This window comes from Poromitra crassiceps, assembly GCF_964638095.1.
Source record: "Poromitra crassiceps genome assembly, chromosome: 1".
NCBI lineage: Eukaryota > Metazoa > Chordata > Actinopteri > Beryciformes > Melamphaidae > Poromitra > Poromitra crassiceps.
This window is the reverse complement of record NC_139623.1, coordinates 87,389,791-87,416,913: the sequence shown is the minus strand read 5'-3', so window position 1 is coordinate 87,416,913 and position 27,123 is coordinate 87,389,791. Positions and strand designations below refer to the sequence as shown.

Sequence of the window (27,123 nt, the reverse complement as noted above, 5' to 3'; positions counted from 1 at the left end):
CTTTTGGCCGTGATTGACAGGTGATCCATTGATTCTCCATTGATTTGTCAGCTCGTTGATTACTGTGCTGGTCGCTCTGTCTGCCAACAAAGACACAAATACGGTCAAAATGCCAAACTTGAGGCTTTAAGACGTGAGTCCACAAAACAGCATGGGTAATGTCATGGTGGCTACGTCCATATTTTGTATTGTGTGTGTGTGTGTGTGTGTGTGTGTGTGTGTGTGTGTGTGTGTGTGTGTGTGTGTGTGTGTGTGTGTTCTTGTGCTATAATACTTGCGCCAGTCAGTGGTGGGTGCTTATGTTTACAATGAAGTGGAGCGAATTATCCTTGTATCTATGTAGAAAGCAACTCTTGACTCTCTCCCTTCCTCTCTCACTCTCTCTTCCTCTTCCTCTCTCTCTCTCTCTTCCTCTCTCTCTCACTCTCACTCTCTCTCTCTTCCTCTCTCTCTCACTCTCCCTCTTCCTCTTCCTCTCTCTCTCTCTCTCTCCCTTTCTAAGAATGGCCGGGAACTCATTCATATGATTAGCAGCCGTGCACAGCAAGCAAATTGCGTCCTAATCCCTATCATCATTCCCCTCACAAACACCATTTTTCCTTCAATCATTGAGTGGCTTCGCTACCCCGCACAGCCGGCGAATGGTAATCTATCTCCCTCTCTTAAAATCAGTCTCTCTGTCACTGACTCTCTGACGCACAGGGACACACACACACACACACACACACACACACACACACACACACACACACACACACACACACACACACACACACACAGAATTCAGGAACGCATACATTTGAACGAGATACATTAATTTCAGAAACCGTTTTCAGGTTTAGCTCAGAGAGGAACTGCAAGCAAGTTGGGTGGTATTAGCAGGACATGCTGTGCCTAGATCCTCCAAAATTGTTGCATGAAACACTTATAGTAATATAAATCATACACTTTATTTATAGAGCCTTTCATACAGTACCATAACATACCTTTCATAATATAAAATGCAGCTCAAAGCTGCTCAATAGTAAAAACAAATATATATATATATATATATATATATATATATATATATACTGTATATAAAAAAATCTATACATCACTGTACTGAAGAGAAATAATGGCATCATTGTTCAGCCCTACAGGTAATATGTTTCAGTAATGGGATTTTTCTAGGAAGAGAACAGAACAGAAATTAAACTGACCCCAGCAGACCTTAAATGAACCAGAAAACATGAACATGAGTGAGTTTACTCTAGTCTCCACCCCCCACCCACCCCAGTTCTCTTACTGTACATGGGAAAAGAACCATGAGTCTAATTTCATTTGTGTACACATGTCCACACACTCACTCGAACGGCAGAAACAGGCCGAGTGTGAAAATGTGTTCATGCAGTAATTGATGTAAAAGGCAATCTCTGCATCATTCATTTGAGCCTAACATTGGGATAATTTCAGGCAATTAACCTTTAGAATATATGGATAATTCCTGCTGACTTTGCTGTTCCCCAATCTGCTTATTCCAAACAAAGCGGGAATGTAAAATGCATTGCTTCCTTCCTGTGTGCCAGGGGATTTTGGCCCAGGAAAGATCTAGCCTAGGTAAACCCAGCCCCCACGTGACCTGCTCTCTCAGTTCCCAGTCACTAGCATAGTGACTGAGAACAGGTCTGAGAGCAGGTCACGTGGGGGATGGGTTTACCCAGGCTAGGAAAGATCTACCGGACACGTGAGTGTTTGTAACATAAAATGTTAAGCATTCATGCACTCATATAGTAAAGTGGATTAGCTCCCAAAAATAGAGGAATGGTGCACTTTTTGAGAAAAACCTGAAATTGCACACAGTTCCACACAGTTAGGGAATACCATAAGATTTATTTTAAGATTGGGAGGGAAGTCAGATTTAACACTTGAACATTAGAATAGGGAGCAATGGTGGCCATCTTGGATTTGAGGCCAAATCTGACTTCCCTCCACATCTGACAATAAACCTTATGGTATTCACTCACTATGTGAGAAATGTCATGCTTCTCTGAAAAGGTGCAACATTTTTATAAGCACATTTGTACATTGGACTCGGGGAAATGGTGGCCATCTTGGATTTGAGGTCAGATCTGACTTCCCTCCCAATCTTAAAATAAACCTTATGGTATTCACTCACCATGTGAGAAATTTCATGTTTTTTTTAAGAAGTGCACAATTGTTACAAGCACATTTGTACATTTGACGGGGGGGAAATGCCGGCCATCTTGTAATTTTGGTCAAATCTGACTTCCCTCCCAATCTTAAAATAAATCTTATGGTATTTCCTAACCATGTGTGAAATTTCACGTTTTTCTCAAAAAGGGCACGATTATTGTGCTTATCCACTCTACTAATATAGATTGAATCACTATTGTGTTATATTAATAACAATAACAGACCGCAGCCAAACATGTATTCATATCAAAATGTTTTTTTGTCCAAGTGTTTTTTTGTCCAAGCAACTTGGTCATGTTAACTAATAGTCTTGCCGGGTGTAATACAGGATGAGCTCCCTGGTGTACACTAGTAAATAGCTAGTTGTGGCAGCCAGGGGACATGAGTGGAAAGGTTAAGTGACTCAGTCCTGACTCCAGACCATCAAGCAAACCCCCTGCCTTCACAGCATCGAGCCACTCAGATGCAGAGCAGGTCCGGGTCTCTCAGGCACTCTCAGAGAACACAAAGCAGGGAATTACGCCTGTGTCTGAACTGTACAGAGTACAGTAATCCCTATAGCTACCATCAGTAATATCACCACACATGGACTACGTGTGTGGCCTAGAAATTGCTACGACATAAGGTAACTGTTATAAAAATGCAAAGATATGCAAATTCTGAAGTGCTCTCATCCCTGACACACATGGTATACTAATTGATATGCATTGCATTCTTTCTCGTGATAATTATTCATAGAGAAATTATTAGGCCTTACTTTTGTTATTGCCCTGTTCTATTCATCTTGTATGGATAGAAATCAAAGGGCGAATTTCAAAGGAATCTCCAAATGCATCCCTGAGCAGCAGCGTCTTTTGAAGTGGGAGGATCACGCTATTCCCCCAGTTCCCCTCCCCCCTGAACAGGCACCCCAACCGACCAGGACACATTAATCCATGTTCCCACCTGCAGACACGGCCAATTTTGCCTGTATGGACACCCGACCAAGTTGGATTTAACACGGGGGCTCGAACCTGCAACCCTCATGTTGGTAGGCAGGGAATCTACTGCTGCACTACCGGGACGCCCGGAGTCCTGTCTTTTAACCATCTGTTCGGCTTCCAGGAGCCATCAGGGGAAACCATTTTGAGTCACATTGGCTTCATTTCGTGCACAGTCTCACACTAACAGGATTGACAGTATGACTGTGGTATTACTGCGCTGAGAATCAAACATACCATGAGGTATCACAATACGGACCGAAGATCAACTGCTGAGTATCATGCTGTCAGGTGGAGAAGCAAGATCATGCAACTTGAGATCTAACCAGCATGTTGACTCATTTGTTGCAATTATTTAAAGTTGTACAGTTAGATATTATTATGTTTTAAATTGCTGTCCTGCACAGATCAGAAATTTTGCAACTGTGGTATAAAATGTTATAAAAAACGGAAGGTAATGAGAAGTTTGTCCTCTGTGCCTTTATTGTGCTATGTGTATTTTACTCTTTGGCACAACTTGACTGTTGTTGCCATCATGTAAAGTTGGACATTCGCATTTATTTTTCATGTATTACAGGTACATACCAACACAAGCCACCACCTTGTACGGATGATACATTTTGCATACTTAAGCATCTTCGGTATCCCAGATATTGTAAGGTGTCGATATCAAATAGATGTAGCATGTAGCTATCATGCAAGCTGATTCTGTCCGCTCACTTAATATCCTCTGCTGCCATCCCAACTGCTCAGCTGTAATGGCTGTATCAGAGCTCTGCTTACGAGAGAGAGGGGGGGGGGGTGTTATGATGGCTGTATCAGAGCTCTGCTTACGAGAGAGAGGGGGGGGGGGGTGTTATGGTACAATCCAGCAAATGGAGAGGTTGTTAAATTGTTGATGTTGCAGAGTGAAGTCACAGTATGATCAGAGTGAAGTCACAGTATGATCCAGAAGCTCGTCGCCTGGATCCATTTATGGAAAGTAGGACAGTGGTGGACCCAGGCACCTCAATCTACCGCCACCACCGTAATCCTGCTTACTGAGGTCTTACCACTTTTTGTCTCTATCTCTCCCTCTCCATTACAGGCCAGCCCTGCCCCAATAATAGTCAACACTGACACTTTGGAATCAGTACCTTACGTGAGTTTCTCTTTTGTGTCTTTTTTTTTGTCATTTTTTTCTTGCTAGACCAGGGGTTGGCAACCTTTACTATCAAAAGAGCAATTTTTGGCCAAAAAGTAAATAAGAAAATCTATCTGGAGCTGCACAATATATTTGAGCCTTATAATGAAGGTAACAGCCTATGAAGTCTAAACATGACTAATGGGTCTAAATGAGCATGACTCATCGCAGGCAGTTGAGCATGCTGGAACTGAATTGATGTTCTTGATTTGCTGACTGGGGATGTTTGGTGCCATTGTTATGGCCCTGGCCTTGACGGTCTTTGCAGATAGTGGCTTATCTTTACTGTAATCTTCAGAACTATCTTGAGTTTTGCATTTTAAGTCTGAGAATAGATGCTCTAATATTTTAATGAACGGTTCTTTCATGTATTCCCCGTCCGTGAATGGCTTTCCATGCTTTACCATCCTCTGAGCTGCCACAAAACTAGCATTACACACATTTTAGTTGACTGAAATGTTACAACTTCTTTTTAATTCAGTGTATACGCATTTGTACAATTGGAGGATGTAAGAATCACTTTAGGCCTACAACAATGATAAGTTCAAAAATAACCGTTATTCTTTTCCACAATTTTTTGTCAAAGCCACTGGGAGCCACTGAAAAGGTGCTAAAGAGCTGCAGGTTGCCTACCCCTGCGCTAGACCAATCAATACATGTACTGTACGTCTCGTTGATTAAAGCATGTTTAAATGGAACCGCATCTAAAGAATACAATAGGGAACTTCTGAGTTTGAGTAGAAGTGATCCGAACCTGAACATTTAGCCTGCTTTGTAGAAAATACACATACATATTGTGTATCACCATTCAGCCTAAAACGGTATATCGGTAGGTTTAATCACGCAAAACATATCTTGGTAAAACAAATGAGGTCGCCGCGCTGAATTATTGATGCTCGTCATGAATAAAAGACGAGCACAAGATGTTCTAAAGACCCTCTGTAGCACTTCACACAGTGTTTTACATCAAAACAAATAAATGGTGCAGCGGTGCGTGGCGAAGGAACGCCGCCTGATTGGAGCTTAGGTACAGAGAGGTGGGGTCTGATTGGAGCATAGGTACAGAGAGATGGGGCCCTATCTTCCGACAGGCGATATCCCCTATTAGCGTTTGCGCGTGCCTTAATGCAGGCAAGATAACAGTCCGCCTTGTGCATTTGTCCAGGTGTTCTGCCGAGTTTTTCTCCCTCGCCCAGCAGCAAAAAAAAGCATCCCCACCTCACGGGAGCATACTTGTAATGATTTATACAGAAATGTAACTGTTTAAAAGTGATAAAATTGTCTGGTAGACGTGACCTCCCTGATTTCTAAGTTAAAACAGCCCCGAAATATCTTGCAGATGCAATTCTTGGCGGGGATGTGCAAACGTTCACGGCACGTGTCGCAAGCGCAAATTAGAGCCGTGCCAAAATCATCTGTGCCGCAAAATGCCTGCACAAACGGGATTTGGGCGGTCTTAAAGGTCCCAATTCGTGCAGCTGTAACCTCTTAAAAACGTGTGTCTCTGGTCCATAAAACATGATTCTGGATTAATCTGTCGAAAATATAGCAACCCCGTTTGTTGTGACGGAGTTCTCACTTCCTCATCTCGTCGCTTCCCAAGAATGGCCTGTTTCTATAATATATTCAGAACTAACAGTTCCCATTGGCCGCTGAGGGAGAGCCCGCCCCAGGCTCCCAGCGGCCAATCAGATTAGCGTCTGTGGACCAGCACGCTAGGTTGCGAGTTATCGTTAACTTAACGGTACTACGCTAAAGAGGACATCTCAAAATGCCTAGACTTACCGAATGCACCTCTGCAGTTGCTGGATCACGTACAGTTGGCGTCGCTCCAGCTAGAAGTGTTAATTTTGTGGCTATAGACAAAATGGTGCAGGTAGCTTGTGTGAGAGAGACCCGCGCAGTATGCAGGAGGAAGCTAGTGACGTCCCAATTCCCCTCTGGGCAAACGAAGCGTTTGGGGGTGTCGCTTGGAGGAGACTGCAGGGGGACGCTGGATAGGGACAAATCCAACTGTGGCAGTTCTGAGCGTGTGACCACTCATTACAGGGAGGGCTGACAGCAGTAAATATGCATTTACAAGTAAAAACAGCTTTTGCACGGAATGGGACCTTTAACTACCAGAATTATTCACGGGTGTGGCCAGGCAATGCTGGGCATTACGTCAATCAAAACCAATCAGATTCCCGTCTTGCAATGGCTGTTTGCACGAGGCATGCAATATGCTGTAATTCTCTCCATGCGTAATAGAGTCTACTCACTCATGCGAGGACAGAGAGAGCTTATTGACAGATCGTCTGTGGTGCCAACGACCCTCCGGGTTATGAAGGTAAATAGCCTATGTCCATTGTCCAACAAGTTTTCTCAATTAATTTCCCTCTTTGCGATGTGATAAAAGTTTCTCAGTGTGTTATAGTTGATTGTCTCACTGAATTATCTGCTAATACCCAATTTTAGCAGCATAATTTGATGTCCTGGCATGGCAAGGATGTGCGTTATGACATATCCAAAAGGAAGCGAGGTATTTTCAAAGCTCTTAGCGCAAAGTAATTGCGCACTGCTGACGATAGGATAATGCCATCTATCCCCAAATTTTTGCGCTGAAACGCTTGCTTTGGTATGTGGCAGCCTATGCCCAGTACAATTATCACAGGCATGCGCTTGTGTCCGCCCCCAATTTGCATTGCGCACGGCGTTAAACTAGCGCAAATGCTAAATTAGTGCTTTTGGGAAGATAGGGCCCGTGGTGTCTTGTTCATGAGAAAATTGTCACATTTTAGTGGCCGTGTTTGGGATCCACCTGCTTTTCTTTTTTCAATATTTTATTTAAAAATTTTGAGAACAATGCACAGACGCGACAAACGAACACGCTCAGACACAGGAAAATAAAAAAATAAAACATACATATGATCAATATTCAATATTACAATGTGATTAGTAGCCGCTTATGTGCTTGTGGGAGATATTGCGCCTGGGGTCCCACACAAGGGGACCCTGAGAAACCAGCCAGGCGAGTCACTCATCACTCAGTCACTTTTTTTTTTACATATTTTATTTTCAGTTTTATATTAATACTTAAAGACAAACAGTCATGAAACTTAAACAACAATCACAACAATGATGACAACCACAACAACAATAACAAAGACAACAAAAACAAAAACAAAACAAAACAAGATAAAAAGGGAGCTACCAGACACATAATACTGATTAATTTTGCGGCATGTTTCAGAAGGTTACAATCTCAGGTATACAGAGTGAAGGATGGTTACATGAGTTGTGACATTACAAAGTGGTTATTTATCTTTCAAGATCATCAACAAATGGACCCCATATTTTCAAGAATTTATTTGGCACTTTGGATTTGTGATAACGTATTCTCTCCATCTGTATAATTATGATGATTTCTTTAAGCCAATTCTGAAAACGGGGGGGGGGGGGGGGGGGCTTGACAACTTCCAGTTTGTCAAAAAAAAAAATTGGCAGCCACCATGACCAGCATCAGTGCCGCTTGTTCTTCTACTGGGTAGCTTAAAGCAGCTTCTGAACAACCAAACCACTGAAATATGTTGTGCCAGAACTCATTTAAATGCAGACAGAGCCAAGAAAGATGTGATAAGGAGCCCTCGGCACCCTTAAATCTGTCACATAATGGAGACACTGATGGATAAATTCTGTGTAATTTGGTCTTTGAGTAATGAAGTCTATGGATGACCTTGAATTGAATAAGTTTGTACCTGGCATTAATCGAGCAAGTTTGAATTCTAGACAAACCTTCGGCCCAAATGTCACCAGACACCTCAAGCCCCAGTTCAGCGGACCAAGCTTCTTTCAAATGGTTGGAGGGCACAGGAGTAGTAAATAGATACAAAGCGTGATATCAAATGTTTGAAGTCTGGAGGAAGCTGCAGGAGTTCATAGAATGGGCAACTCCCTAGGTTCGAAATTAGGGAGTATTTGTTTAATATAATGTCGAATTTGGAAGTAACTAAAAAGGTGGGAATTCGGAATATTGAATTTTGTTTTCAACTGATCAAAAGAGGCAAACTGACCATCTATATAAGTCACCAAGGGTCACAAGTCCCCTGTCCCTCCAGAGAGCAAATGCCCCATCTGTCTGAGATGACAAAAACATATGGTTTTGGCATATGGGAGTGTGTACAGAAACATTTGGCAATTTGTTGACACTTCTAATCTGGTTCAAAATCCTGAGAGAGTTTCTTAAAATAAAATTATTGCCAATCAATTTACCTGGGGATTCAGTCATGGAGAAAAGCAAAGTAGAAAGAGAGGAACTTTTCACCAATGTAGCTTCAATGTTCAGCCACAAGGGGGCATTACTAGCCAGTGTGTCACCTGGAAGTCCCAATTTCCAATAAATCAATGCCCTGGCATTTGCTGCCCAGTAATAGTGTCTAAATACCGGAAGGCCTAATCCTCCCTCATCTGTTGACTTTTGCAGATGTGCTTTTGCTATGCGATGAGCTTTATATCCCCAGATAATGGAAGGACAATGGAGTCTAATTTCTAAAAAAAAAAGATGAACACAGGAAAATTGGCTAATTCTGAAACAAATACAGAAACCTAGGAAGGGACACCATCTTAATTGCATTGATACGCCCCACCATAGACAAGGGCAGGATCCGCCACTTCTCAATATTCAATTTGAGCTTTGTGACCAAGTCGACATAGTTGAGTTTATATAAAGGTTTGGGATTTCGGGGTATTCTAAGTCCTAAATATGTAAAGTGGCCATATACAATTTTGAATGGTAGAGCAAGGAGGAAATCAGGGTCTAAGTTGTCTGTTAAAGGCATAGTGTATCCAGACAGTTTGCCAAATGCTTCAATAAAAATCTAACAAAGGAGGAACATCAATTTCTGGATTCATGAGGTATGTGTCATCTGCTTAAAGGCTAAAGCTTATTATTTATACTTAGTGTCGCTCATGGTGTTGCATTTATACTTCAGTGAACGTTCGCCTCGGTTCAACGGTCACGTGACACTCGAACGCTATAAGTGCAGACAGGCAAGAGAAGAGAGGGAACGCACAGTGAAACCACCTCAGAGTCGGAGGCAAGATGTAACGTACTTGGTTGCAGCAGCCGCATATAACGACACAACCACACAACTCACCTCCTCTCTCTCTGGGAAATTGGTCACGATGTTCTTTGTGATTTTCACGAAGTCATACATCAAGGACAGGCTGATAAAAATAGCGGGGACACGTTCATTAATTTCAATCGAGCGAAAACCAAAACAAGGAAGTCAAGCGCGTGCCGTCTATATAGCCAATCAGACTTGCGTGACACTATCTGACGTGACACTAGACATTTCACTAGGTAGCAGACACTGCTCGCCGACACTTCAAAGTGTCGACTCAAGTCCTCATTTCTGTCGGCGACCATTTCAAAAGTGTCGGCAGACAAAGCATAAATTGGTCTTAACACGGCTTTCCAGGTTTCCTATCTTGATACCTCTGATATCGGGGTGGCTCCTGATACCTGTTGCAAGGGGTTCTAGGGCTAGATCGAAGAGTAAAGGAGAGAGCGGATCCCCCTGTCTGACCCCCCTCTGTAAGGCGAAAGGCCCAGATTTGTCATTGTTGGTAAGAATACAGGATGATGGACAAAGATATAACATTTTTACCCATGTAATAAAGGAATCCCCAAACCCAAATATTTGGAGCGTCTCAAACATATATGGCCACTCTATCTGATCGAATGCCTTTTCAGCATCTAGCGACAAAATGGCTGCTTTAGAGTCCCCTGCCTGGTTGCTGTATAGATTATTAAGGAGCCGGCGCACATTACTAAATTAAAATCTACCTGGAATAAACCCTGTTTGGTTGGGATGTATGATTGATGAAATATGCCTTCCCAAAGTATTTTTGTAACAGATTTTTGGTTGAAGTTGAGGAGAGCGATGGGTCTGTAACTGCCGGGTTCTGTCTCATCTTTGCCTTTTTTTAACAAGATGCATATACTAGGCTATACATACTATATGATGTGAACATATTATGTTCGCATCATATAGTGATTTTGGAAGTCCATTATTTTTAATGGAATCTTTAATCATCCTGAGCAAAACTGGGACAAGGGTCTTATGGAATGCCTTGTAGAATTCACAGCCATACCCATCTGGTCCCACTGCTTTTCCTGAGGGAAATGATTTAATTGCCTCGACTAGTTCACTCTCTGTTATATATCTGAGTCCAGTTCTAATCTGGCTGACTCGTCCAACTGTGGCAGATTAAGGGAGTCAAAAAAGCCGGCAAAGTCTGCATCAGTGGCCTGAGATTTAGCAGTGTATACTGTAATTCAGAGTAGAATTCTTTAAAGCGGTTGTTTATTTCCTTATGGTTGATTAACAGGTCACCTGATTTGGATTACATTTTGTGAATTGCACGGCTCGCCTGGGCTCCCTTCAACTGTCTGGCTAACAGCCTCTCCGGTTTATCGCCCAACTCGAAGTGTCTCAGTTTGAGCTTGAGTAAAAGTTTACCTATGTTTCCCCTGAGAATGCGGTTATATTCGTATTTTAAATTCAAAATCGTATTATAGTCCTCTTGTAGAAGGGAGTTCCTATAGGACTGTTCGATGGTTGGGAGTGTATTTTCAATCTCCACCAGTCTGTGGCGCTGTTCTTTTTTTTAAGGCTTCAAACGAGATTATATGACCCCTCATAACTACTTGAAGGGCCTCCCAAAGTGTGGAATCAGACACCTCTCCTGTATCATTAGTCTCAAGAAACTCCACAATTCGTGTTGATGTATATTCAATAAACACCTGAGGGCTGTACCACGAAGCAAGATTAGTGGCTTAGCGAGGTAACTTCAGGTTTAACCCTAGGTTTGCTGTACCACGACGCTAGTTAACTTCTTACCGAGATAGATCACCATAGCAACTTATGCTCTACGGCTAACCTGCTTTGTAGCAGGTTAAGTTCAGAGGATGAGATCAAAACCCATGAAAGACCCACCTTCTTACCAATCAGCTCTATGGAAACAGCGAGTCGCCATTCATATGGTCCCCATAGGAAAAATACATTGCATTCAAAAGAAAAAGAAGAAGAAAAAATATGGCTCCTGTTGAATTAATCAAGGACTGAAGCCTTGCAGTTGTTGCAGGCTGCATTTAAATTAACACATTGACTGCCAGCCGTTTTTTTCTTGCTGTAGATAGCTTCTGCCAGGGGCGTTTTTGAGGATTCTAGGCTCATTTTACAAGAGCCGAGGTTTCTCTTCTGTTACGACTTCGTGAACACCAATCATCTAAAAAGAACTAATAGAATGTGTGCTTTCTCTGTCTAAAAGAGTTAGTTTGTAGAGTTAGTAGTTATGTAAGCATTAGCAATTGAATACAGCATGGTTTCAGCATCAGAAAAAATATTTAGAGATAAACGGCTTTTTGTGAAATTCGATGGAACAGTCACTTTAACCATTCATTTTTGGCATCAGTAAGACCTACACAATAGTTTTGAACAGTAATTTCCTCCATAACAGCAGTAAACTTCCCTCTGCTCAACTCCTCCCTCCTGTGGGCGTTCTTTTTGGGTGCAGCGCCCTGTCACAAGCACTTTCCTACCTTTGCAAATGCACTTTCTCATACTCTCGACCTCTCAAATAAATTTCTGAATAGAAATTAAATTACTCTAAATTATAGCGAAAAAGAAACAAAAAAGAATGGGTTGAAAATCCCATTCTAAAAGCCTTTTAGAATGGGATTTGTTTCCAATTTGGTGTCGGACTAGGGGGCAGTCCCCGCTTGTCACCATTGCTTTGCTGCTGCTGTGCGGGTGTGTGCCTGTCTGTGCGGCCGCTCTTTGAGGAAGTCTGGTTGGACTCGCTCGCGTCTTGGAGTTTTGGTTGAGGGCTTTGATGAAGCTTTTGCGATTCTGGTCATATTATGCTGCGTGTTTCAAAGTGTGTCCCACCCGCAATCCACTATGCAAATCTGCAATCCCGCACCGCCAGCAATCAGCGCGAAAATGAAAGCGCCTTCGCCAATCCACCTTCATGAGAATGGCTTCAGTCACACTGCTTTTTGCTTGCCTTCCTCCTTCCTTGTCGCCACTTAGTGGGTCGGTGGAATGGGTTGTACACGTTGTACACGTCCAATACCTATATAAGAGATGTAAAAGGCTTAGATGCACAACCTACCGTCAAAAAAAAAAAATCGATTTTTTTTGACGAGTACACTCGTCGCTGGCAGTTAACAGCTGGATTGTGTTTGACGAGTACACTCGTCGCTGGCAGTTAAGGTGTTAAGCCTTACTTACCACTTTGGAATATTATGTTTTTATATATTCATTTTTGTGCTCCCAAGTAGGCTATACGTTTGACCCCGCCGATCGATTGCAGCTGAACAGTGAGTAGAGAAATATCACTAAACCGGCGTAAAAAGGTTACATAAACGTCTCCAAAGCGCACGGTGCCGTGTGCGCAATGGAGATGAGGCTGATGTTGGGTTGGACATGATCATACATGCTAGAATAGCCTACTACATCTAAGCAATTTAATATGGGATCACCTGCACACAGATGATTCATATCTAGGCTACTCCTGCATTTTGCAGCTGCAACTGTGTTGCTTTTGGCCTGTATGATGTGATTGAACTTCATATTTCCATCAGCATAGTCATTGTATGAAATATGGAGATATGCGACTCTGTTGCCAATAGCCTATGTGACCACAAAATAGTCTATTTTTTATAAATGAAATTTATGCCCGCACGTACCGTGTCGATTCAGTTCAGCAGGCTTTTAAAATTGTATTATCATTATTTTTTTATTGATAGCCTATTAGCCTATAAGAATTATTCCATCAGTGCGACCAAACACATCATGAGATTATTATTATTCATTGAGCCTAAATGGTCTAAATATACACATGGATTTTGGACTGAGATACTGTAGATTACACATTGCTTCCACTCGCAAAAAAGACATGGAGGTTTTATTGAGTTTATTGAGAGGGTGAATTGAGCTGCTGTAGATTGGCTACGTGAAGGCAGAAACCGCTCTTCAAAGAAATTACTGATGTGAATAACAGTGGTAACTTTAGACAGTCATTCGGGAACAGACTAATAATATCCAACGCGGATTTTGATTCTGACATACATAGTAAAGCTTCACGATTTGCGCTTTGAATGAATGAGGAAATAGGCATATCTGGCACTGTAAAAGCTACGGCTGAGAGCTGGAGGAGTCCATATTGCATTGTGATTGGCTAGTTGTTAAAAACCACACCTCTTTTGCGGACACAAGCTCAACTTGATTAGAAAAACCTGGATCCACTGGATCCACACGAGTTGAGAACTACATTCGTAGTATGAGTTAACTACAATCGAGCTTCTTGGCAATTATCTGGTTTAGCCAAACCAGATCAAGGGACAGATCCTGGATCTTCTTATACAACATTCGTGGTACAGTACAGCCCTCTGGTCTGTGAGCAACCAGGGGTTAAAGCGCCAACAGTAGACTTGTTTGGGCAGATCAAGCTTCAATTCAAGTGATACAGGACTGTGGTCTGATATTAATATGTTATGCTATTTAGTATGCTTGATGTTAGATGTCAGTTTGGCGTCAACTAAAAAATAATAAATTCTTGTGTACGACTTATGGACGTGGGAGAAAAATGAATAGTCTACTTTTTTTTAAAATTTCAGAATTTGTCTACTGGATGTTTTAATCTCCAAATATCTACCATATTTCTCGATTTAATCAGGTTGTTTAACGTTTGGACAGTTTTAATATTGGGCGGAGAAGAAAGCCTATCAAGGTATGAGTCGAGATAACAATTAAAGTCACCCCCTATTAACAGATTTGTGGTACTGAGGTCTGGAATTAAGTCAAACACTTTACGGAAATAGCTTGGATCATCAATGTTTGGACCATATACATTCAGTAGTGTAACAGGTAATGAATGTATACTTCCAGTAATCATGATATACTGTATCTACCATTTGGGTCTGTGGTAACAGAAACAAGCTGGAATGGAATGTTCTTGCGAAAAAGAATATATAGCGACCCCACAGGCTTTAGATGTGAAAGGGGACTGGTACACCTGGGAGATCCAGTTAGCTCTCAGTCGTCTCTGCTCTGTTACTTTAATATGCGTCTCCTGTAGAAGGATGATGTCGGCATTGAGAGACTTTAAATGAGCAAAAAACTTTTTAAGTGAATTGGTCCTCAGGATCAGGAACCTAAGGCCCAATCCCAATTCTTATTTTTACCCCTACCCCTTGTTTTTGAGTGTCCCTCACTTTGGCCCTTGTCCTTCAAAACGGAGTCACAAGGGGTAGGAATTGAAAACAATCACAGGAAATGGGACACCACTCATTACCTCATCATTTTGCCCAACTGTAATAATAAAGCTATTTGTGGTTCAAACCGATTGATTGAAGTCTGCAGATTCTCATAGATACACTATTTTGTCATCATATTGCATATTACCAGAAATTAATTAATTACATTTTTGATACCGTATTAATATTTAAATTATACTATTTTATTCGTTGACTGGTTTTCTTAGGAGTCACTGGAAAACATGATTATAACATTATAGCCTAGCCTATATAGGATAGTATAGCCTATTCAAATTGATTGAGTTGATTTTGTAGCTACATAATATTCTGGTTTTTTACATTTTATTCTGGCGATTGGGTTGCTTCATAATCGGGACATTAAACTATCCTATGTGGTTTTCGCTGGGTCGGGTGTCCAAAAATAATCTATTTTATGGCTCCATAGTCACGTTTCAGTGTTAAAGCTTTTTACACAGATCTGCTTGCAGATGCTGGCTGGCCTGGTGCTGCTGCGACTTTTCCCAGCTTGAAGTGGGCGCCCATACCGTCTATGTTAAAATAGTTGCAAAATACCTAACCAAAACTTACAAAAATTAATTAATGTCTTCCGTTAATGTCGATACAACGGACACTGGGTCGGAATGTTGAAACACGCATTTCAAAACTCGATATTTGCAAAGATTGCTGTCTCCTCTTAGCCTGGTAAACCAGCCCATCACATTAACTCACATTTCATTTGGTTCTGCGAGATGGTCTGGCCCCAAGCTTTCTCCCAGTGTATCGCAGTGGGCGGGTGTACTTGCGTTGACAGACAACTCCTTCAGCCAATCAGCGTTGGATCCAGTCAAACCCAAATCCACTCGGGAGAATGGCAAAAACATATTTTCCGCAGAGAAACTCTGTGGTTGCGGCGATACTCCTGTACTTGTTTAATTGTGTTGTTATTGAGTTATTTCTGCAATAACTGCACTTTATGGCTGTTTAAACTAGACAAACGCTGACATTACTCCTCGAGGTGGACAGGCAAGGAGGCGGCCATTACTTTGTTAGTGCACTGCTAGTGGTGTTCCTGATTGGTCAACTTGCGCTGTCAGTCACAGGGCACTGAGCGCAGTCGCTGATTGGCTCATCCACTTTGCAGCTTCTGCTTAACACCCTCCCAGACCTTGGGGCCAGACCATCTCACAACCAAATGAAATGTGAGTTCACGTGATGGGCTGCTTTACCAGGCTATTCTCCTCTTTCTCAAACTGGAAACCAAGAAACCAGTGCAGCACGAATTGCGATACAACTTTTTTCTGAAATGTTGCCACAAACGAATTCCACACATCCAGAGCATCCAGAGTCCTTTGTATTGACTGTAACTTTTGGCTCATTTCTGGCAGATTAATAGCGATTTCCTTCTCAGCCCTTGGTTTGGAGTGTGGGTCTGAAAAATCTCAGTTTCGAGGGTTAGTAACCCCTCCCACTTCACCCTCGGTCTGATGCAAAAATTAATTGGGACACCCCTAGGCCTAGCACTTCACGTGAACATGCAAAATGGAGGGTTAAGGGGTAAGTGGTAGGGCCAAGGGGGGAATTTTGATTGGGCCTAAGTCTCTCCATTTGTATAACAGAGGTCATGTCCGTCAACCACAGTTGGAAAGAAGGTAATGAGGAGGACTTCCATTCCTTTAGAATTAGTTTTTTTGCAACAGTTGTCCCCTGTGTCAGAGACTGCTGCATAGCCATGCGGAGGTTCAAAGAGGACTCCGAGCAGCCGGAGATGGCGAGTTCTGCCTCCAGCTGAAGGGTTATTTTGTAGGCCTTGGAGTACCAGTCAAATATTTTGGCCCAGAATCCCGTTAGTGAAGGGCAGAACCAGAAGGCCCTCTGAGGATCTGGCTGCTTTTCTGATGAGATAATGAGATCGCTGCATTGCCTATTTCTGCCATGTAACGTTTCTCACTCCTATTTAGTCACTGTAGATCTTTTTCACAGCAGCCATTTTGTGTCTAACACAGGTGAAGCAAAACATTAACGAGGGTTTCCAAATTCCAATCAATTTAGGTGTTCCAGTACCAGGGCCCTCGTTAATGTTTTGGTTGCACCTGTGTTAATTCCTGACTTTTAGACACAAAATGGCTGCTGTGAAAAAGGCAAATAGCGCCTTAAACTGAATACTAGAGATTTAATCAGGCAGTAACATATCAGGTGACACTGTCTGTTCTCATTGGAAAGCCTTTACTAGCTGCCCAATTCACTGCTGTTGCTAAGTCTACTTTAGTCTCCAGGTTTCCATATTCACCCGTGTGAATCCCAAGTTCTGATAATAACATCTGATGGCTTTCAAAAACTTCACCCACCTGGGAATATGACATGCAGCAACGTATCATATGCACGGGTGCTATTCCTGTATGAATGCATATGACAAGGAAGCGCTCGTTTCTAATTAATCATCTCAGTGACACACAGGAAGAGACCGAATCCCTCTTGAAAGCTTGTACTGTATCTAGCCACCACGGGTCACAAATAGCAAATGTTGCTAAAGCAGATAAAGAGCAGACACCACTTCCCTTGAGGCGGGGCCTATTTAGTGCAGGAGTCATGAGTGGCCCCGGAAAATACCTACTGTATTACTGTAGATGTCACCTTGGTCCTGTAGGGCTGGTTTTGGTGGATTGTGTTTTCATTTTAAAGCCATGTACTTGTAAACAGAGAGGATGTCCGAGCTCACTTTTCCCTTCTGTTTCTTTCCCTCAGGTCAATGGCACAGAAATCGAGTATGAGTTTGAAGAAATCACTCTAGAGCGCGTGAGTATCTTAACTTCAGAGCACGAGGAGAATGTGCCTCCGTAAAATGGTCTCCTGAAAACTTTAAAGTAAGATGGAAGTCCAACACAGCGGGAAGTTAGAAGATCCTCACTGCTTCACTCAAGGAATGAAGGAGTTGCCTCCACTGTGTGTGGGTTGGCCAGGTGTCTAACATGATCCTCTGTACCTAAAAGTGTGTGTGGGTGGACTTTTTATTCGACTATGACTTAGACAAGCATCTATTCATTCAACTATGCGGCACCAGTTTGTCTAGCTTGCAACTTTTCAGATGTGCCCAGTCTAGATAGATAGATGGATGGATGGATGGATGGATGGATGGATGGATGGATGGATAGATAGATAGATAGATAAGGAAAATATATAGATAAGGATGATACTGTAAGAACTACTTCCTGCCCTAAAATAGATAGATAAATAGATAAAATAAAGTAATAGACGAGTCTTCAGCAGCATGCAAGTATATTTATTCATGACATTCACCTTATAAAGAAAACATTGTGTCATATTTTACACATAGTTATGAACCCCAAACCCCTCTACACCTCTGGCTTTGTTTATGTAGTGAATAGTTGTCATTTTGAGCTTTTGGTATAAAGCCTGACAGTATGTAACAGCCTAACATGGTGTTGCTATGAACATTAGCGTATGTATGCTATATCACCTCAGATCTGTGAGCTAGAAACAGATGTGGCACAGTTGCCATAAGCCAGTAGGCAAAAGGAGAGTCTACATCGTTGGAGTGGAAATGTCTGGCAAGTGGATACTAAGAGGCGGAGTGTGGAAGCAGTTTTGACAGCCCAGGATCAGACTGGAGACAAGACCAATAGCAGAGGTCAGAGGTCAATGCCACCAAGGGCACAACTGATTTCGGACAACAAGGGAAGCCGGCGCCGGGGCTTCACAGACATAAGCTTTAACACAGACAATGGCCAGACTCTCTCCGAGCTCCGTGAAGGAGCTTCTTATCTGTGCCCTGCCCTCTATATTTATCATCTCTCTGACCAAAAACCATCTTCTATAGCCTCTGAGTCCAGACAGGCCCGTGTCTGCTTCCAGTGCTTCCCCTGGAGAGCTCAGCAGGCTTTTTGATTTACCATTCCAGGCAGCGCGGCCCGGGAGGGAAGCTCAGTGGATTTTGTAATAAAGAGAGGCTCCTATTCCCATCACTTAACAACTTAATCAAAGCATGACTTTCATTTTGTGAGTGGGCATCAAGGGGATTTGCTTTGCAGAGCCGACAAGGCGTGGCTTTATTTGTGAAAGGCATGGCCTTCCACAGATGTGATCCTTGTAAATATTTTTGCTAGAAAAGGGTGTAGAAAAGGGGGGTGATAATATAAACGTTAGCTCAAGAGGCTGTGTTTGACCTGACATTACAGCGAAATGCCCTAGCCACATTGTTATTAAACCCCCCCTTCTACTCTGTAATGTAATGACACAAAAAAGTATGACTGTGAAATGATTGTGCTGTCTAACTGTCTATCATCAAATTGCTACTAATGCTACTGAACAGAATTGAAAGTCAAAACTATAGTGAAGCAGCGTAATGAAAAAAGCTGTGAAAAATACATTCTCTAAAAGAAAATGGGTATGCTTACAAGCACATTATTTGCAGTTGTTGTTTACACAGTGCTGTCAAATAGTATGCACGTGTGTAAGTATGTGAGAGGAGATAGCACATGCATGACACTCACTGCACTAGGGATGGACAATAATTCTATATGATCCTTTATTGTCTTTCAGTGGGATTATATTGTGACAATATGGTGATTTTGTCGATATCGAGATGCGCAATTCTGCTGTCTGAACTGATGAGAACAAGCTAACTGTATATAGCAACTCAGACAAAATGAAGTATGATAGGAATTAGGGCTCTTAACAGTTCACAAAACTCGGTTTGACTAAGTGGACTAAGTGGTGTCATGGGTCGGTACATTTTTGATAGAGAAGAAAAGTAGAAATGCCAGAGAAATTTCCATGATTATTATTTTATTTTTATTTTACTTCTTTGTTTTATTAGTTTACATTTTTATTATAATTTATGACCATGTTTTTTTTTACACCTTTCATCTAAGTTTTAGTTTTCATTCATATCCTTGTAGAAGACGTGCACTGTTCAGCAGTGAAAGATTTGTTCAGTTTGCAATGCGGTATTGAACCTGAAGCAATACCTAAACCTAAAGTTAACTAGGCACTGTTCTCGCTTTAGATCCGGTACCTACAAAAAGCATAATAACTTAAGTGCATAATAAAGGATTTATTCACCTCAGTAAGGCACTGTTCTCGCTTTAGATCCGGTAGCTGCAAAAAGCAGTTAACTGTTAATAAGTGCATAGTTACTGCTAATAAGGTAATAATAAACTAATTATTAAGCTTAATGAAGTAACAAAACCAGCTAGTAAAGGTGGTTATAAAGTGCTTAAAAATGTCTTATAAGCTACCAATAAATACGTTTATAATGCAATTATTAACACTTATATAGTATTATTAACATAATAATAGTGTTAATAAGCACCTTATAAGAGCCTTATTACCTATTAATTAACGCTTATTAATAGAACCTTAATATAAAGCGTTACCGAATCTTTTTCTTTCTCTCCATTACTTCTTCCTTTTGTAAAACATGGAAAGGTGTATAATGTGAGTTGAACAATTGGGCAGTTTGGACAATAGGATGCTAAACGTGTCTCCCTGAAATGTATTTAGAAATATGTAGTGGACGTATCGCACTCTGCCTGCTCAGTCCCTGTCCTCTCCCTCTCCTCTCCCGCTGCTGCAGGGGAACTCAGGGCTGGGCTTTAGCATCGCTGGAGGCACAGATAACCCACACATCGGCGATGACCCTGGTATCTTTATCACCAAGATCATCCCTGGAGGCGCTGCGGCAGAGGACGGACGCCTGCGGTCAGTATCCTAGACTTAGCCGCACACAGGTTTAAAAGAAAACATTAAAAACATTCCAAAAAAGTTTCCGGAAAGATGCAGAGCCCCCAAAAACAGGACGGAAGAGAGAGAAATCCTTTAAGAGGATGACTTGAAAATAACCTCTCATCTCACCACTCACTGATGGCTTCCGAAAGCCTGGATAGATTACTGCTCACTCCTCCACTCCGACGCTCGATAGCCTGTCCTCGGAAATCTTTACCGGAATCAACTCTGTAGGAAATGATATAAGAGGATTATTTGACTGTTGATCTCTTATTTTGGACTCAATTAAGCAGTGAACCCTGTGGTGTCTCTAGCAGTTATAATGGCTCTCAGGGGAGCCTTGCTAGAACCTCACCTCGTCAATGTGTTTTGCTGATGCCTCAGGTTTCTATGAATGCTGCAAACTCATAGGGCCATATCTTTATTATTGATTTATTTATTTGCAGATATTTAAAAATGTGGTGTGATTTTTGGTTTAATATCGAACCGGTGTGAAATTCTTTAAACCGACCCAACTCGCCTCTATTTCACACTGGTCCCAGGACTGGTATTATTAGTGCTAGTGTTTCTGACAAAGATGTAGTCTGCTTCTTCGGTCAAAGGTTTTCTCTTTGGCTCTACTGAAGAAGTTAAACATGTTGGAAGTGATTTTCTTTCCATAGGAGCTTAACTCACTCCACCATCTCTGATAGGAAGAAACTGTACACTTTAGATCTGTTTACTGCTGGAAGAACAACACCTTTTCCTCCTTTGTGCCATAAAACAATCCAGGATTTCCTGCCAAAATCGGACCCAGTAGCAAAGTGTTTATCAACGTGGGGTCCAGCGACCACCAGGGGTTTCAAAGGGATCCCCAGCAAATTGATGAATTGTTCAACTTCAGCATTGTTTCATTACAGGAAGTCGAAACCATTAGAAAATGTAGTAGAAGAATGACTGTTTTGATCATAGTTTCTCTATTATCTCTTTACCTACAACACAATAGTGTTGTAGTCAAGTCACTATATCTCGAGTCCGAGTCAAGTCTTGAATCCGAGTCCATATTGGCATATTGATATATTGATAGCTATATCAATATGCCAAATTATTAAAGCCTATTACACACACACAAAACATTTTTTTTTTTTTTATCAATAACAAATCTTACTCCAACTTCCGAGTCCGTCTGAGTCATCGGTACTCAATTCCAAGTCGAGTCACGAGCCCTGAAAATGAGTCCTGGACTTGAGTCTGAGTCCAGGACTCAAGTACTGCAACACTGAAATACAGATATTCATGGGATTCTGGATAAAATCACATCTAACAATAGAAATATTGTCAGATTTTGGTTCGAGAGACAAAATCTCATCAGATGGGGTATGTGGCTCTGATGTGGACTAACTTAGGGTCCCTGATATGAAAAAGGTTGAGAATCACTGCGTGCACAATGTAGAATGCATTGTAGTCATCATTCTCAGCTGTCTTGGCAATGATTATATTTGTTTACAGTAATTACACAAATGTATCAAAATGTATGTGGTAATGATTTCTTGATGTTTAAATGCTGCACGAATGCTGTCATTTCAAATTTGATTGAGAAAAGAACACCTGTTTGCTTCACAATGTAAGCAATGTGTTGAGCAGTAAAGTTGTGCTGTGGAGAGCGGTGCTGGGAGTCCTGACATGTGTGATCATGTGTATATAGTAGGGATGGGCATTTCTAGCAAAAACACTAGTCGAATTTGACTGGACCCCTTGAAAAAAAAAGTGTTTTTGTTTTTTTGGCGAGTCACAAATGTTATACGGTCTCCCCTGATTCTAAGTATATTTGAATTGCTTGGTTTGACCAAGTAAAACATTTGTATAAGCATTTTACACCAGGTCTATGGAAAAATGAATGGCGGATGAAATCCCATGGAGCCACGTTAGCTTAGCTTTCCAAACGAAGCCGAGATAGCCCATGGAACAGTACTAGACACGAAACAGAATATCAGCTTTTCTTCATACAGTAACGACCTTGAACCCTTTTCCTTGTGGCTGAGTGTCGATGTAATGTAGACACCATTTCTACTTTCTAACGTTTCTATCAAGCTGCTGGGTGTTACTGTCGCTAATGCTGCTTGCGTGAGTGAGTGCGCAGTGTGCAGCCAGGGCAACGTCACATGCAACGTCACATGGACACTTGCTGCTCTTAAAGCGACAGACGCCGGTAAAAACAATGGAAAACTTACTTTTTAAGACAATAAACGATTTTCGACTTTCAATAATAAAAGTCGATCTTGATAATAAAAACGATGATTCGAAAATTCGAAATTCGTTGCTCATCCCTAGTAAATAGCTGCTCTTAATGCAATCTTTTCCATATTTTCAGTATGCTGCGGAACCATTATAACCCCCTCCAGTAATGCTGGGTTTGGTCTTATGCCAGTCCTTGCTTGGTTCCAAGCTTTAGCACTGGAGCATTACTGTCAGATCATGGAGGCTAGAGAGGTGTATAATGCATACACAGCGTTAGCCCCATAGCAGCCGCTATAGAGCGGGCATAAATCACACTTACCCTAATTGATGGTCACCCTCTCCAAGGTGGGCAGGGAGACTTCATGCATTATGGATGTCAGCATGAGGGCCTGAGGGGGATTTGGTTCTCTATAACACTATAGAAGCCAGACACACGTCCCATTGCTGCACTTGGAGGGACACTGTCGCAGAGCCTTAGGCATACTTAATGTTCTGTTAACAGGCCTGCATGGAGCAGGGGGGGGGGCGTCCCAGCTGATCCCTATGAGAACCCCCAGGAGAGCTGTGTCCTTGAGTGCCAGGGTGTGCATGGACAGAAACCTCAGGGGGATTCAAACTGAGCTGCTCTCTGACTCTGGCTTCTACACACTTGTTTGCTTACCCACATGCCTACACACACCCACATCCTCACCCATATGTCTGTCTCTCTGTCTCTCTCTCTCTCTCTCTCTCTCTCTCTCACACACACACAGACGGCACGGTAGCTCAGTGGTTAACACTGTTGCCTCACAGCAAGAAGGTCCCGGTTCGAACCCCGGTCCATCCCAGGTCCTTTCTGTGTGGAGTTTGCATGTTCTCCCCGTGTTCGTGTGGGTTTTCTCTGGGTGCTCCGGTTTCCTCCCACCATCAAAGACATGTATGTTAGGGTTCATACTCCTGTCAGTGCCCCTGACCAAGGCAATGGCAAAAGAACTGGAGTTGGTCCCCGGGCGCTGCACTGCGGCTGCCCACTGCGGCTGCCCACTGCTCCTAGTTCTAGGAAGGTTCCTAGTAGAGGATGGGTCAAATGCAGAGGATGAATTTCCCCATGGGGATAAATAAAGGATAACTTAACTTTACACACACACACACACACACACACACACACACACACACACACACACACACACACACACACACATATACTGTAATAGAGCTGTCACTTTTTCCCAAAATAAAGTTAGAACGAACTTTAATTGCCCGCAAAATGTTTTGGTTTCATTCATTTTGGTTCATTAATTATTATTTTTTTGCAGGCCAGGCCAGGCCACCGGGCATCGGCCTGACGTGCCCGATTATGCAGTCCGCGCCCGCCGGTTACATCGTATAAATATATATAATATAATATAAAATATTTAAAGAATATTTAAAAAAAATCCTCAGCTGCCCTCATGGTCCAGTCAGTCAGCTCCTCTCCGCTGCTGTGTTAGCTTGGACGCTCACAGTCACAACACTGCCTCACAAACTTGGCTGCATCCAACTCGAGACAACTTTTCAGACCCTCCTGGAGACAATCTTTCTCAGAAGAGACTAACGTGACAAATCTGGAGACTTTTTCTGACATCGGATTAACATTACCAGCAAGCAGCAGTAAGGAGGCAATGACGATAGCTGCTGGGTAAGTCCCGCTAGCATCGATGCTAAGTTAGACAACTACGGTATGTTGTCATTTTTTTTTTATGCCTCCGCCGGCGATAGCCAGGCCGAAGGCATTATGGATCCGGGTTGTCCGTCCGTCCGTACGTCCGTACGATGTTTGTTAACGCGATATCTGAGGACCGCCTTGACGGAATTTCATCAAATTTGCCTCAAACATCGACTTATACTCAAGGATGATCTGATTAGATTTTGGTGGTCAAAGGTCAAAGGTCAAGGTCACTGTGACCTCTCAAACGCCATTTTCAAGCTTGTTAACGCGATATCTCAGGAATGCCCTGACGGAATTTAATCAAACTTGTCTCAAACATTGACTTGGACTCAAGGATGAACTGATTAGATTTTGGTGGTCAAAGGTCAAAGGTCAAGGTCACTGTGACCTCTCAAACGCCATTTTCCAGCTTAACGCGATATCTCACGAATGCCTTGATGGAATTTCATCAAATTTGCCTCAAACATCGCCTTAGACTCAAGGTGAGCTCTCGAACGCCATTTTCAAGCTTGTTAACGCAATATCTCAGGAATGCCTTGACGCAATTTAATCAAACTTGTCTCAAACATCGACTTGGACTCAAGGATGAACTGATTACATTTTGGTGGTCAAAGTTCAAGGTCACTGTGACCTCTCACACACCCAATTTCCAAGCTCTGTAACGCAACATCACAGGAGCGCCTTGACGGAATTTCTTCCAATTTGCCTCAAATGGCAATTTGGACTCAAGAATGAACTAATGGCGGAGGCATAAGTCCGCGTTGCGGTCGTTCTATTTTTTTTTTTTTTTATTAAATAATAATAATAATTCGAACAGGTCAATTACATTCGAACATGCCCCCCCTCCCCCAAGTTAAATTCGAATTTTGAATAAAAACTGACAGCTCTATACTGTAATACCAACGCATTCTCATTCCTAACGTGTCCTATATTGACTATTTATCAGGACCCCTTGGTGTCACTCCTTAATGCACAGTACCCTTTTTCGACGCCATCTGTTATGTTCCTCCATCGTTAATTTGAAAAGCATCATGTCGGTTAATTTGAAAATGTTGGCACATTGATTATGGTTATGCAACTAAAAGAACTTGGTTACGTTTCAGCAGCTACCTGTAAAACAACCTTGTTGGGTTTAGGCATCTAAAGGGCTTTTCACACTGCACTTAGCCCCAGGCTAAGGGATTCCGTTAGGCACAGGTATTCAGCTTTACTGTGTCATGTCTGAATCTGATGAGCCCACAGGTGAGCTGAATTAACGGGATCAGTGAGTCATGACGCACTTACAGGTGAGCTGAATGAATGGAATCAGTGAGTCATGAAGCACAGACATTCCTCCGTGGCGTCGCTGTCCATGGTGCTGATCCCCCGACCAGCGCCAAACCAAACTAAACTGCAACAGGCTAACAGAATCCTAGTAAGCTGTTAGCCATACACACCCATGGGATATGCAGTATGATAAGCCCTAAAAAACAACTTGGTTAAGGTTATGGTTTGGGTTAGGCTTACATAACAAAAACATTGCGGTTGAAATGTAACTTTAGGCTTTAGATCGGACGCGATCTCAGGTCTCTGGCATGAAAGGCATCGATTTCAGGCATTGTGGGAGTTCTGTTGGACTACCCTGTGCATCCAAAAATGACGAAAAAGGCTGCCTTTCGCATTGGTATAGTGACACCAAGGGACTTGACAGATAGTCAACATAGGACGTGTTGGGAATTAAAATAGGCTGGTAATACAAGCACACACACCACAAAAATTGCCTGCCATGTAAAAGCTACATGGCAACACATTCCACTTCTCAACAACCACCTGTGTCCCCCGTCATCACCACAAATCCCCCACTCTCCCTCCTCCAGGGTGAATGACTGCATCCTGCGGGTGAACGATGCCGACGTGTCTGAGGTGTCGCACAGCAAGGCAGTGGAGGCCCTCAAGGTAGCAGGATCCATCGTCCGGCTGTATGTGCGGCGCCGCAGACCCATGCTAGAGACCATCATCGAGATTAAACTCATCAAGGGACCAAAAGGTAGGCTTAGGCACAACGACACGGAGTCCTACTTACTGAAGCCATGGCAGATTTTTTGTTTTGTTTTGTTTTGGAAATCCAGATTGTAAGAATCAATACAACAAGACTAAATGACTTGTTAACCTGGATAGGCTCAACAACAGAATACGCTTGAACTCCTACAGTAAATCGGCACATAAAACCGCAGATGGACAGATCCACAGCATCCTGATAATAGATGAAACAAACGTTGATGCATAGTAGAGAAGTGCTGGGTGATAAGTAGCCTGCTTCAAACCATCCTGATCACGGGACCTCATGGATCAGACTTCCAGCCGTCCACATCCATTTCAGTGGGCGGGATGGCTTACTGTTTTGCCAGGTAACATCATCAACTATGATGCAGTCCCTGATTGGCTTGGTAACATTATCAACTATGATGCAGTCCCTGATTGGCTTGGTAACATTATCAACTATGATGCAGTCCCTGATTGGCTTGGTCACATTATCAACTATGATGCAGTCCCTGATTGGCTTGGTCACATCATCAACTATGATGCAGTCCCTGATTGGCTTGGTCACATCATCAACTATGATGCAGTCCCTGATTGGCTTGGTAACATCATCAACTATGATGCAGTCCCTGATTGGCTTGGTAACATTGTAATTTCAGGAAATCGCTGTGGACGACTATAAGTCCAGACTGATCCACAGAGCGAAACAGAATGTAAGATCTTCTGATCAGGATGGTTTTGACCAGGTTAGGAAATAAGAGCCCAAAGAGATAAAGATACTGTAGATTTTACG

General features: G+C 42.4%; 1 protein-coding gene across 1 annotated transcript in view; it reads left to right on the top strand.

The window, feature by feature from the left end:
- dlg2 (discs, large homolog 2) overlaps window positions 1-27,123 on the top strand; it is a gene marked incomplete at both ends in the record, with an annotated part of 222,832 nt that overhangs the window by 123,330 nt on the left and 72,379 nt on the right. The window contains 4 exons of the mRNA XM_083645376.1: window positions 4,264-4,317; window positions 17,408-17,458; window positions 20,259-20,383; window positions 26,168-26,337. Of these exons, the coding sequence (XP_083501502.1) occupies window positions 4,264-4,317; window positions 17,408-17,458; window positions 20,259-20,383; window positions 26,168-26,337 (400 nt within the window). The remainder of the gene's footprint in view (window positions 1-4,263; window positions 4,318-17,407; window positions 17,459-20,258; window positions 20,384-26,167; window positions 26,338-27,123) is intronic.